Source organism: Phascolarctos cinereus, unplaced genomic scaffold (assembly GCF_003287225.1).
Source record: "Phascolarctos cinereus isolate Bilbo 61053 unplaced genomic scaffold, phaCin_HiC Scaffold_3;HRSCAF=262, whole genome shotgun sequence".
Taxonomy (NCBI): domain Eukaryota; kingdom Metazoa; phylum Chordata; class Mammalia; order Diprotodontia; family Phascolarctidae; genus Phascolarctos; species Phascolarctos cinereus.
In genome coordinates, this window is record NW_027555736.1 from 176,315,314 (window position 1) to 176,329,334 (window position 14,021).

At 38.4% G+C, this 14,021-nt stretch overlaps 1 protein-coding gene across 1 annotated transcript in view; it reads right to left on the reverse strand.

Annotated features, from left to right (window-relative positions):
- The window catches only part of RYR3 (ryanodine receptor 3), a 731,065-nt gene that overhangs the window by 45,848 nt on the left and 671,196 nt on the right, over nucleotides 1-14,021 (reverse strand). Inside the window, exons 77-86 of the mRNA XM_078151313.1 lie at nucleotides 12,180-12,233; nucleotides 10,842-10,941; nucleotides 10,527-10,606; nucleotides 9,920-9,996; nucleotides 7,959-8,032; nucleotides 7,672-7,689; nucleotides 7,164-7,244; nucleotides 6,621-6,709; nucleotides 5,706-5,834; nucleotides 4,207-4,311 (exon numbers count right to left, since the gene is read on the reverse strand). Coding sequence (XP_078007439.1) covers nucleotides 4,207-4,311; nucleotides 5,706-5,834; nucleotides 6,621-6,709; nucleotides 7,164-7,244; nucleotides 7,672-7,689; nucleotides 7,959-8,032; nucleotides 9,920-9,996; nucleotides 10,527-10,606; nucleotides 10,842-10,941; nucleotides 12,180-12,233 — 807 coding nt within the window. The remainder of the gene's footprint in view (nucleotides 1-4,206; nucleotides 4,312-5,705; nucleotides 5,835-6,620; nucleotides 6,710-7,163; nucleotides 7,245-7,671; nucleotides 7,690-7,958; nucleotides 8,033-9,919; nucleotides 9,997-10,526; nucleotides 10,607-10,841; nucleotides 10,942-12,179; nucleotides 12,234-14,021) is intronic.

Sequence of the window (14,021 nt, forward strand, 5' to 3'; positions counted from 1 at the left end):
CCCAACTTCCCAATGTCTCATCCCCATTCACCTCAACCCTTTTCCTCTCATGTCTCATTCCAGCTCTACCTGCCCTTTCCACTGTGCCATATGGAACTCCCATTACATAGTTCACAAAATTCCCTTCCTTTTGGACCTCTTCTGATCTGTCTCCCACCCCAGTGACAAAGCAACCCTAGTCACCCTTTCTCAGAAGTCTCATGCCAACTCCCAGTATTGTTCCTAGGCAAGGTGACAGAATACTCTTTACTCCTCACCACTGGGGCCATCTCCAGTTGTCCTGATCTATATCTTCCCACTGGGCTGAGATGGCTCCAGAGAAAGTGAGGCTGGTGACTTTGCACAGCCCTCCCTTATTTAAAGCCAATTTACCTGTAAATCATGGCATCACCTTCCTGATGTCATGGTCCTTATTGAGAATAAAGGACAAGCAACAACCTGTGAGTAGTACTGGCTGCCCCACTGGGGAACCAACTGGCCAGTTCCAGTTGGGCAACACAGCTTTTTCCTCCTCACCTCTTCTCTCCTCTCCCCTTCCTCTCCCCCCTACCTCTCCCTCGGTCCACATAGGGTATAATACCCTTACCTGTAGGTGATCTGCCCAAAAGAATGTAAATTTTGAGCAATGAAACCTCCCAAGATATCTTGGAGTTTATGCTAGATTTCTTTCTTAAGGACCAGGTCTTAAACCCAAATCACGCGGGCTCTCACTGATTGGCCAACAATAGGTCCCAGCCCAAGCCCTACCTAGTCATTGCTTAGGTGCTGATGGCTCAGAGTGAATGTAAATGGCAACTGTTTGTGTTTTGGCCAGAAACCCTGAGGATCTTCCCCTCCCATATTGATTTTTTTTGACTAGGTAAAAGAGGCCACTTTCAGCCTCATTTCTTACCTAGTCTTAATCACTAAATAGGCATTGCCTCAGTCAAACTGAGGCCTGGGAAAGACCTTAACTTGAAAAGGCCAAGGTCTCCCACTGCATCTGGGGCCATCTCCAGTCATCCTGATCTGTATCTTGTCACTGGGCCCAGATGGCTCTGGAGGAGAAAGTGAGGCTGGTGACTTTCCACAGCCCTCCTTCACTTAAATACAATTCACTTGCAAGTCATGGCATCACCTACCTAATGTCATGGTCCCCTTTAAGAACAAAGGACAAGTAACAACTCTTCACCCCTACTGAAACCTTCTGATCCTTTGAGGTTCACTCCATTCAAATTTATCACCAATTTATCAATCACAATTAGAGTAGCAGTTACATATCAGCCCTCAAAGGAGAGTATTCTTCCTCCTTCCTTAAGGAGATTAGCACCTGGGCTCTGTATTCCTCTCCATTTCAACTCCTGCCCTCATTCTTTTTGTTTGCTTGGTTTTTGTTCAGTTGTGTCTGACTCTTCATGATCACATGTGGGGGGTTTGTTGGCAAAGATACTGGGGTGGTTTGCCATTTCCTTCTCCAGCTCATTTTACACATGAGGAAACTGAGGCAAACCAGATTAAGTGACTTATCCAGGGTCACACAGCTAGTAAGTGTCTGAGGCCACATTTGAACTCAGTTCTTCCTGACTCCAAGCCCTGCACTCTAGCCACTGCTCCATCTAGCTGCTCTGTCCTTATTCTAGGGGACTTCAATTTCTATGCTGATATCCCCTCAAACACTGCAACCTTCCAGTTTCTCAATCTCTTCAACTCCTATGACTTATTCCTCCATCCCACTTCAGCTACACACAGGGAATGGCTACACCTTGATCTTGCCAGCATCCACAATTAATTTCTCTTCAAGATGCAAAAGCCAAAATCCTTTTATCTTATCATAAACTTACATTGCTCTCTATATACCTCAACCCTCCTAAGAATATTCTTTATCCTCAATAAGCCCTCTATTCTTCATTACTAGGCCCCTATTCTACCTTTACTTTCTTTGCAATCTCAATTCTATAGTAAACTGGTTCAACTTTATATCATTCTCTGCTCTTGAATCCCTTGTTCAAGTTCACATGCTGCTAAATAGACCTGGAGGGAATCATAAAACAGAACTGATTGGGTGCACTACACATTTATGTTATCCAGTCTCAACCAGGTACTGAACATATTAAGACAATCCTTTTACTCATCTCTAATTGATGCTCTATGCCATTTTTCATAAAGGCTATTCTAAACCTTCTCTTTCCTTAAGGCTCACCATGGTATTTTCTCCTCACTCTTTCTCAGCTGAGAACTTTACCTCACTGTACAAGAAAATAAAGACCATTTGCCATAAACTCCCTCTTCTTCCCATTTCTCTACACCTCAAAATCCTTTAACATCTCATTCTCTCCTTTATTCTGCTCTCTGAAGAGTTGACCATTTATTTAAGATCAACCCTTCTAATATGCCCTTGATCCCATCCCTCCTGTAATATTCAGCAGATAGATAATCCCATCATCATTCCTTCTCCATACACATTGAATAAACTGTAGTGGCTCCCTATTACCTCCAGGATCAAATATAGAATCACTTGTTTGGCTTTAAAAGCCCTTCATAACCTATAGTCCTCCCTACCTTTCCAGTCTTCTTACATCTTGTATTTAGGTGCTCTCAAATCCAGTGACTGGCCTCCTTGCTGTTCCTTGAACAAGACACTCCATCTCTTAACTCAAGGTATTTTCAGTAGCTTTCTCTCATGCTTTGTGTGTTCTCTTTCCTCATTTCCATCTCTTGGCTTCCAGGGCTTCAAGTACCAGCTAAAACTCTACCTTCTATAGAAAGTATTTCCAGATCTCCCTTAATGTTAGTACCTTCCTTCTTTTAATTTTTTCAAGTTTATCCTGCATATATCTTGTTTGTATAGTTATTTACAACAGATAGATGGTGCAGTGGATAAAGTGCTGGGCCTGCAGTCAGAAAGACTTCTTTTCCTGAGTCCAGATCAGACACTTACTAGCTGTGTGACCCTGAGCAAGTCACTCAACCCTGTTTGCCTCAGTTTCCTAATCTGTAAAATGAGCTAGAGAAGGAAATGACAAACCACTCCAGTATCTTTGCCAAGAAAACCCTAAATGGAGTCATGAAGAGTCTGACATGACTGAAAAATGACTAAACAACAATACAGTTATTTGTATGTTGTCTTCCCCATCAGACTGAGGTCCTTGAAACAAAGACTGATTTTTACCTTTCTTTGTATCCCCAGTACTTAACACAGCGGCTGGCCTTCAATAAGTGCTAAAGAAAAGTTTATCAGCTGCTAAGAGTTCTATTTTCACTCTGACCAAGCAATTATTTACTTTATTAGGAGAATACATTTGTGAAATATGTGACATGTCTCCTGGACTACATTTTCTTCAAATACATTTCCCTTCAGGCCATCTGTTGGACCCTATGTTGTTTACAAAAACAAACAAACAAACAAACAAACAAACAAAATTAGTGTAATTAGTGATAGGGCAATAGAGGGACTTCCCTGATTGTTCTCTAAGATAGGTGCAAATAAATAACACAGTAATTGATACAGACAAGTCAATTCAGTGCCCTCACAGTCCCTTTTCTTTCACAAGCCCAAAGTCAAAAAGGGAAGAATAAGAGGGCAAAAGAGGACATTCCAGGAGGCTAAAGGTAGGTGTGTCAGTCCTGCACATTTTGGACACACATTATTTAAAGTAATTCTACAAATGATCCTCTAATCATCTTGAAACATGCTGAGGTTCTCTGTTATATGCTGCCATGGAGCGAGGAAGTCTACCACTACACAAGCTATATTTATTTAAAACAATAAATATTTTGAGCAATCTTGATTCATTTTGTCAGATGCATAGAAGAAGAAGGGAATGGTGAGGGAGTAAGTGAGAGATGGAAAGTCAAAAAGACCTGACATTGGATAGGACTGATTTAAAATGCTTATAAAAGTTCAAATGAGGAGTTGGTTACTAGGAAGTAAGAAGGACTGAGGTTAGGAAAATAAAGTACCAAGGCAATTAGGAATCATAGATTTGTTGAGTGCTTGAGGGAATTAAAAAGCATTCCATGCCAAAAGAGTTAAATGACACTAATGATTTTTGCTGAGCATTCCAACTTTAGTCCTTAGTTTCAGGATGAGGGTCGAGTGTTCCACAGGGCCATCCCACCTATCTGCCCATCTGTTCTTATCTACAGTGGAAATATGTTTCTGGGCTTGACCTGTATATGATATGATTTCACACACTATGATAACACTGGAATTATGGTTGCTGGTACCTGAGAGAGTTTCATCTGCATGTTAGCAAACACGTGAAGGAAGCCAACAACTGCATCCCACAATCTGCTATGAGCCAGGCTCTGCTGGTTTCCAATGCAAGGACCCTATGGAAACAAGAACAACTATCACGTAAAAGTCAAGTCATACTCCAAATCCTAGTCTGTCTATAGAAATCTCAAAGTCTCCTGTTTAGTTTATCATTCTGTAATTTAAAAATCATTTTTCATAACTTAGACAGTTTTCCATAAGTATATCATGATATTTTCTGAACATAGAATTGTTTGTGTAAAAGAAACCACACAGGTAATCCAGCCTATTCTGTTTCCTTTGGATATATACCTGCCTCTATACTTTTCCCCTAGATCATTCCTACTGCCTGGAATGCCCCCTTTCCTCATCTTGATCCTACCCTTCTTAATTAACTCAACTCAAGGTCTGCCTCCTTGATGACGTCTTCATGTCCATTTTGGTTCTCAGTGGCCTCTCTCTTCTCTGAATTAAAACAAATAGGTGTTTGTTATTTATGACACTGATTCAGAACTTGATTACAGACTGCTTTGTAATACCTCTCATCTTGTTACTGTCAGTCATCTTTCCACATATCTCCTCTACTTGACTTGAAGGCAGGGATCTTATACTGATTTATATCTTTCACAAAGCCTAACAAAATTCTATACACATGGTTTGTGTTCTGCAATTATTTGTTGAATGAGTGACACTTTGATAAGTCTTCTCTAAGATATCAACTGGTAGGGGTTTGATAATTAGAGGTTTGAAGACTCAATTTTGTTTTAGGAAAAGCTCATTTGGTATATAACACAGATGTATTAAAAACCTACTTAAATTAATAATATCAGATTGAAGCTACTCTACCTTTGTACATTTTCCTAGGCTTTTTCAGGAAATGTCAGGTTCTCTACATATGGCACTATTCTCTGTGCAGGATCTAGCCACTAAACCCAAAATCTACCCTGTAAGTTTTAATGTTTTCTACAGACAACTTATGTGCTTCAAAATAACTATCTAGAGCCCATCTTTTATGATTCAAAAGGTCTTAAGCATTTTAGTTTTGATCTGATGATTCTAGGCAACAATCTTAAGATTTTTGTTTTTTTTTGTTTTGTTTTTGGCAAGGCAATTGGGGTAAAGTGCCTTGCCCAGGGTCACACAGCTAGTGACTGTTATGTGTCTGAGACCAAACTGGAACTCAGGTCCTCCTGACTCCAGGGCTGGTGCTCTATCCACTGTGCCACCTAGCTGCCCCACAATCTTAAGATTTAAAGGATGAATTATGAGGGAGTTATGTTTTCCTCAATAAGAACTAGAAGCCCAGAGTGGCTTGATGGCTTGCTCTAAGACACACAATGAGGGAGTGAAATGATTCAGATTACTTAGTGTTTTATTCTCTGCACCATAAAAATGTATATGCCCATCATTTATGCATGTGTGACATAGGGAGTGCAACATGTTTATAATCATGGGCTCAGTAATATGTTACCTGGATGTATTCTGTAAGAGAATTGAAAATCTGTTTGGTCACAGCTAAAGCTTTGGAGAAGTTTCGCTGTCCAGATTCATCAATGATGTCCTTCCCTGAATAGTACCAATAGAAGTCACTGATTGATTCCTATGAACAAACAAGATAAGTTAATTTTTTTCAGCCCTTACAGCCAAACTAAGTGTAACAGAAGTGCAGGGGAGTTTCCTATCTTCCTATTTCTGTTCAGCCCTGGAACTACCTGGGGACCCCACAAAAAGATACAGAGGCAACAGAGCAGCTAATATTTCCCAAGCTTAAATGCCCCTCTTTAAGAGAGAGCAGAGGGCCTAGCTAGAACTAAGTGGCTATAAGCAGCTCTACTTAGAAACCATTTAGTCAATAATGAAAAAATGCAAGGTAAGGATCAGAAAGGATTGCTTTTTCATTTTCCCTAGGAAATTTTATTGTTTGCTCCTTTTTTAATTTTTATGGGATTTTCATTAGACATGGTAAACTCCATGACCTTCACTAAATTCTTTACATTCATTTTGCTCTCAAAACTCCACTCACCTATCTGTCCTATACTAAAAATTGTTTCCCTTCACTATCCCTTTAACCTTCTCTGTCCCAGTTATTTTACAACTGCTGCTCATTAAGTCTAGATTAATATGAGTGAAGAGTAATGAAGAGTGGAAATAATACAGATTTTGGCTTCCTCCTAAAGTATATGCTTAAGAAGTCTGAATCACCTGGTATATTGCCTCAGCCTCTCTATTCACTATACTTGTATAGCTAGAGACTGAATGTTGCCTTTTTAATATGTTTCTAACGAATCCTGTCCCATCTCTGGTATCTTCATGTTTCAGCCTCTGCCTCAACTTCTGGGTGAAATGGCTACAAACTAGAGCTCTGGCCAAGAATCTCCTTGCTTACCTGAAGACGCAGGAGGTAGTCAACAGTGCTGATGATAATATTCACAGTGGTGGTGTTGCCCATTTGAGTGCGAAGGAAGTTCTGAAAGTCTGAAAGAACCATCCCCAAGAATGAGTGCTGCCCCACTCTGGTTACTTTCCTAGCTGGGCTATGTATAGGAAATACATTATCTAGATAATCTTAAAGGCACTGACATTTATTTTTGAAAAGACATTGAAAAGCTCACAAGCTAATTTGTCCTTACCCTGAAGACAGTTCTTTTCATTAAGAGAGGAAAAATTAAAATAAAGGGCAAGAAGGAGAGATAGTTGATTGGATTACATAGTTTGAATTCTGGAAACAACTACCTACCCTGACAGATGTTGAATCAATTCCCTTTAGCTATAGACCACTTATACTTGCTTTCTCTTTATAGGATTCCTCACTGAGAGGCAGATCCACATGTGTTCTTATGTTCATGATGGAAGTTTTAAATAAAGTATACTGTGCTAGGTTTGTCTTTGTGCTCTGTTTTTCCTACAATGATTTAATTTACTGACTTACCACTGTTATGACCTTCACAAAGCAGCTGCAGGAATCTGAAGAGATCACAGGTAAACTCATGATTTTGGAGTACCTTTTCACCTTGAAAATACATGAGATCATCTGTGAGCACTGTTTGGCAGTCAATGAAGATGATCCTTCAATGCAAATAGTTATAAGAAAAAATTGGGACCTACATAAAATGTTATTCCCTAATGTTCTGATATTTGGGTAAATCCAATTAAATTAAAATGAAGATGGGACCACAGAACAAAAAGCACCCCAGAAAATCCAAAATATTTAGTAACATGATGCATGTTTTATAATAAAAACAACTAGGGTGGTGGCAGCAAATGTTTCACAGTCTATAACCCATGTCTCATAGATGTAATATGTTTATTAAATTGCTGAGCAAACCTTCCCAGCCAACCACTGTGACTAAATTGAATCTGCAAAGATGTAATTAAAAATGATCTCTTTCAGCATTCACAACATATGGTAGCTACTCAAGCCAAAAACTCAAACTTACCACGCTCCCGAACGATGACTGGGGATGAGAAAAAAACAAAAAGAATACAAGATAAGAAAACCAAAAGCAACATAATCATTGTGGTGAAACTCCCTTTAGTAAAAACAGAAGTCTGTCCCAGGTGCACACTTTAACAAGATTACCTATAGAAATACTATCTTGAAATAGATTTGGCCTTTTCTTGTTAAAACAAACAAATGGTAAGAGGGAGCTTTAATCAGAAGGGATTAAGGTTTGAATCCTTTGAATTGAATTGAAGGTTTGAATAGATGGTTTTTATTACATACGTGTTCCTTCTTCAGTAACCATTCCCAGGCCTTCAGCTTTGTTCTGCCTCTCAAATGCATTCAGATCAAGGACACTTTAAAGAGAGAGGAAAACAAAAGGGTGAGGGAGAAGAACAGTGTTGAGGAAACACATTTCTATACACCATATATCTCTCAACTAAGCATATCCTATGATTATATTCTCATAAAGTAAGAGCTGGAAGACCCTTCGAAGTTATCTAGACCAAGCCATTCCTTTTATAGATGAGGACATTTTGATCTGAGAAATGTGCCCAAGATCACCAGTGAAGCTATTAATGAATGCGGATCCTCAAACTCTAACTTCAGCATTTTCCATTGTCCCATGCTGCTCTTCACTGTATACAAACAGTTTAACAAGCTAAACTGTGACTCAGAGATACTGAGTTGGGAGGAATCTCAGTGTTGTGCCTAAGGATATTGTGTCAGGACACATTTGGATCATTACAAGCTAATTCTCTGTGTGGACAGTTTTATCTAACTTTGTATCTCCCCAGCACCAATAACATGTAGTGTACTTAAAAGACAATTGCTGAAATTTCTGTTTGAAGAAAACACAGTTCTATGAGTTAATTCTTATTCTAGTTTGTATTCATTTTATTTCTGAAGGTTTTAAAAAAATTAAAAAAATTACTCTTTGATAACTATCACATACTGTGCTTTGTGAAATATTTAGATTGAATACTAGTAGAGACAATAAAAAATGGTAGAATGGGCACAATCTTAACTCTGAGAAATATTGGAAGCTCTAGCATTCTAAGTGATGGGGCTTTAATAGAATGACCCTCTGCTTATGCTGGTGGATTCACTTGGGGCACTAAAGTAGGCAAGAAATACATTTTGACTGTGGTTGATTTTTGCTACTAGATAGAGAAACTCTATGTAGTACAGGCAGAGGTTATCTCATCTCAAATTCTAGGAAAAACCAAATAGAACTGGCACAGGTAGGGATGCTGCAGATAGCTGAGTAGGATGATTACTTTCTCTCTGGGTTTTCCTCTCACAAGGACACATTTGCCAGATGCTTTTACAATTATTGAACTCCTAAGCTAGGAGTTCTTCAAAATGTCAACAGACTGTGGAGTGAGTTATACTGCTATGACCACGTCTTGACCACACATTTCTGAGACTGTGCTAAGACAGAATCATCTGCTTTACTACCTTCTCCTGCTGCTGATTCTCCAAGTCCAGCAGTTATCACTTATCCTTACTTTGGCAATGATATCTAGTATAGGCATCTCATACGTGAGGCCAAGAGAATTCTCTGGCAATAATTTCAACTTAGTCTCACTTACTAATTCAAATTTATTCTCAAGTCTGAATGGTCTCCTTACTAAGTACACAGACTTTTAAGAGATACAGTTTGTAGCAGAGGTCATATTGACCACACTTTGTATACAACTCACCTTTCTTTTTTCTACTGGGTGAATAAAACAACTGTCACGTGCTTCCTCAATAATACAAAAGCTATCATCTGTTTCACTTTCAGGGGTAAATGGTGTCAAATATTTATACAACTTTGAAAAAACAGCACCAGCCGACATTGTAGCTATGCAAAGTCCAGTGGAAAGCTGGCTGTGCATCTTAATGGGAAGTTTAATCTAATTTTCTAACTTTTCCACTCTAGATTTGGCTTTCATTGGAATCTGTTTAGTGTTTCTCCCTTGACCTCTGAAGGGAAAATTTTTAAAAAAGAGATGAAGCCTAGAGGATGGAGAAATGTGGGTAAGCCTAATGAAGACAAATATAGAAATTAAATGATATTTGACAAGTGATCAGAAGGCTATGGATATCTGGAATCTCCTTTAAAACTTCTCCAAAATGTTCTAAAATGTATATTCCTCTCTCACAACAATCTCCTAATAATTTGCCTCTCCTGTGATCTTGATTACTTGAGTAGACTGGAGTTAGGGGAAATGTACTACTACACTTCCTACATTTACCTGCAAGATTGCATAAGGCCAGAGAGGCTTTGAAAGAATCCAGCATCCTTTTTCTCCTTCAGATAATCCAGCATTTTCTGCATGGGAGATACATTTCAAAGAGAAAAGCAATAAATATTTTTATATCATGTATTATTGGCTGTCTCAGATTTTTTTTTGAAGAAATGACAAACTCCCAGCCACACAAGTGGAGAGTACTTTACTCTGGAAGAATATTTCTTGTTTATATAGCACCTTGAATAGTAAGATCTTACCTTGTTCTGTAGTCAATGAAGAGATCCATTCACCAAAAGAACATTTCAGTGCAATATTCCTTACCCAAATGTTGATAAAGTAAATATTCTGTTCCTTTAGTAGCAAGAGAAACACAGGCATTGACTAAACCTAATATGTGAGACTCCAGCCCTGTTACTTCTCCAGTATTAACCACAGGTATTCTGATGTGACCAAAAAATTGAGCAGTCATCAGTAATGAGAAGAGATACCAATGACTTCTCCTGTCTATATACTCCTTCTCTTGGTAACAGCCTAAAGAGTCTCTCAATTCCCTAAAGACCAGAGTTTGGGAATGTTCCTGAGCTGCTACCAGGATGTGGAGCACCATTACCTGCTGCACTCCAGGATTGCCCCCATTCAGAATGGCAATGCCAAGCTTCAGAGTCTCTACCACCATGGGTCCCATCTCACCTGTCATACCAAAGATAGAAGATAGAATCATTACATCTTGATTCAAGGAACTGATTAACCATCAGGAAAACAGTGCATGAACTTTGCCTAATGTGCCTCTTAATGAGTATTTAATTATCATTTATTACACAATCAGCACCAAACTTTAGACAGTTTCCTGTCAGAAATTTCACATATAGTATTTATATAATTGTGTCCAGGTTTAACAAAATACTGACTCATCACACAACGTTACCTTTACTAGCACTAATCATCTGGAGGACCATCTCTGCAGCACCACGGTCATGCAAGCGAGCTTGCTGATAAAGAGTTTTCTGTTTCTCCATTTCTTTTTCCTGAACAAGAAATAGTATAGGAAAATCTTACTAGCCAAAAAATAAACAGGGGTGTTTGTGTGTGTGTGTGTGTGTGTGTGTAAGAGAGAGAGACAGAGGGAGAGACAGAGAGACAGAGAGAGGGACAGAGAAAGCGAAGGTGGTGAAGACATACATAATAATCACAACAACAACAAAAATGTGGAATTAATTTCCTGATCTCTTTCCCTCGTTTCAAAGCTGTTCACCTTTACTCCATTCATACTGGGAAGGTCAAATTCTACTCAATGAACCTATGAATAGAATACTTTCCTCCCACTTTGATTCCTACAAAAGGAAAATTTAGCCTGGAGCAGGCTTGCTCTAGAAAGCTATGAGCCACTCTGATTGCCTATATATTTGGAGAAACTCTTTCATCCAGAATGCCTTGGGGATGGACATTCTGGTTAGTAAAAGAGCTACCATATAATATACACAGATAATTAATTTTCAGAGATCAAAGGAGCACATATTGAGATTTGGAAAGGACCTTAGAAGTCATCTTGTCCAACTTTTAACTTTTACAGTTTAAAAAAAAAAACCCTGAGAACTAAGAAGTTTACATGGTTCGTTGATGGTCCTATAGGTCAGATGAACTGCAGAGATGGGACCCAAATACAGACCTCCGACTCCAAATTCAGTGCTCTTTTGATTGTACCATGAAGAAAATAATACTAATATAATAGTAAATAATAATAAATTACAGGTGAAAGAGAAAAAATGATAATGGATTAATGTGTTCAATTCAACCATATTCTTGTACTGGTGTGTGTGTGTGTGTATGTTTCACAGAGAGAGACAGAGAGATAGAGAAAGTCAGACCAAGATACAGAGAGAAAGAGATAGGAGCAGAGAGTGCTTTGATAAATGGATTCCTTAAAGCTTCAGGAGATAAGAGAAAATGATCCATTAAAAAACAAAATAAAACAGAACAAAACCCAACTCTGCTGACCTACAGAGGGACTATTCCAAAACAAGCATAGGTAACCCAAAGCACAGTTAGTTTTTACAGTTTTCTGTCCCTATCTGCTGCTGAATGTCTCTAGGTCTCAGGGGTACAGGACACTTTGTAGATGGTGTTTGTAGGATGTGTAGCAAGGATGCTATATTCCCATCCCTCTCTTCATCCCAGGCAGCCATCAGAGTAGTCACTTTCCTGGGTTCCTGGTATGCTGGCTTGGAAGGGGGTTCCCAGTGTTCAAATTCTGAAGAAGACTCACTTCAAATGTCTTTTCCTTTTCTTCTTCCTCTTCTTCTTCACCACTCTGACAACTCTAGATTACATTGAATAGAGATTGGGTGGGAAGGGGGGAGACAAAATAATCAAATTAAAAGGCAATCTGGTGAGAACACTAATTATGTCTGGAAGCAGGGGACAGAAGATCATTCACAGGGACTTCATGATTTCTAGACTTTTTGAAAGAAAACCTTTGACTAAAAGAAAAATCACACTCTAAATCCCATGTTTGCAGGTATATTAAGTAGTTCTTAAAAAGGAATGGGAGCTATTGTCAGAGCAATGAAATTGAAGAATCAATGGAAGAAGTTAGTTGTCTGATACTTCCAGGCAACCTTTCCCCCCCCACATCCCTAAAAAGCAGGGTTGGTTCTTTACTTGTTTTGCGTCATAGACCCCCTTCAAAGTCTGGTAAAACCTATGGACCACTTCTAGGAATAATGTTCTTTTTTTAATTTGTAAAGTTTTTTATTTTAAACTTAAATATAAAATAAGAAAAAAGAAACAGACTTAAATACGAAACAAAAATAATACAAAATAAGAAAAGACTAAAAAGCATTGCCATGTGTACAGCAGAATATGAGAGGATGCATAAATATACTAATTAATAAATCTTAAATGCATAAAATAAAATACATAGATTACAAAAGAAATCAATGCTATTTAAATAGTTATAAAAGTAGATAAAAAAATCCCAACAAGTTCATGGACCCCAGGTTAAGAATTCCTGCTACAAGTCATGGTTAGACAAACGAAAGGAAATAGAAAGTAGTTCTATCACTTGGATATTAGTCTAGAAGCTTTGGCAGCAGCAGTGGGAGCACTCAGAGTACAGCAATGTGAAAGATGAGGAGCTCTGTCCCATTTTGATACTGGGTATAGCTTGGTAGAAGAGTAATTGCACCTACACTCCTATTATAATTGCTGTGTGTGCCTTTTCCCATCCAACCCAGAAGACTTTTTTGTTTGTGAAGGAATTGTCACTGGTTCAATTAAAAATTTAGAGCCTTACAATTATTTTGCTTTCACCATTATGGAAACCCTAGTTATCTGACCTCTTCCATAACTCAGTGTTCTCTCCTTTGTTTCCAAGAATGTACCAAAAACTGTTCCACATATTGATATATGAGAATTTTTGCCTTATGTGCTCTGAACCTTGACTATTGAACACTATTAGTCTATACTCTGGGAGTCTTTTTTTTTTTCGAATCTTATTGAGTAGGTTTTAGAACAAAAGTATTAAGGTACTTTGTATTGAGTCATCAGCACTCTGTTATAGCAAATCTCCAAAGCTGTTTTAAGCAGAATCTTTCAATTCTTAGAGGAAGCCCCTTAGGAAGGCAGGAATGACTGGTTAAAATTACCATTCTTGTTAATATGGGAACAAATGAGACCAAAAATTCCAGCTTAGGGAACCACTCAAAAATTTGGTTCTAGAATCCCAGGCTCTTGATTCCTTGACAAACAACTCCCTGAAAAGAGATACCTACCTGGACAGAGAGTTGCAACAAAGTCCTGTCCTTGGTCCTCTTCTCTTAAACAGTTTTATCTGTGACTTGAAGGCACTGATAGCATATTTATTAAATTTGAGGGTAAACAAAGCTGAAAGGGAAAGCTAATACTGGCACATAGGAGTTCCCCAAAGATCTTGACAGGCTATTTCTAAATGTGGGCTAAATCTAATAACGTGAGATTTAATAGGAACAAATGTAAATTTCTGCTCTTGAGTTCAAAAAAATCAAGTTAACAAGAGATATGATCAGCAAACGTTAATGTGAAAAAGACCTGGGGTTTTAACGAACTGCAAAGTCAGTGAGCCAAGAGT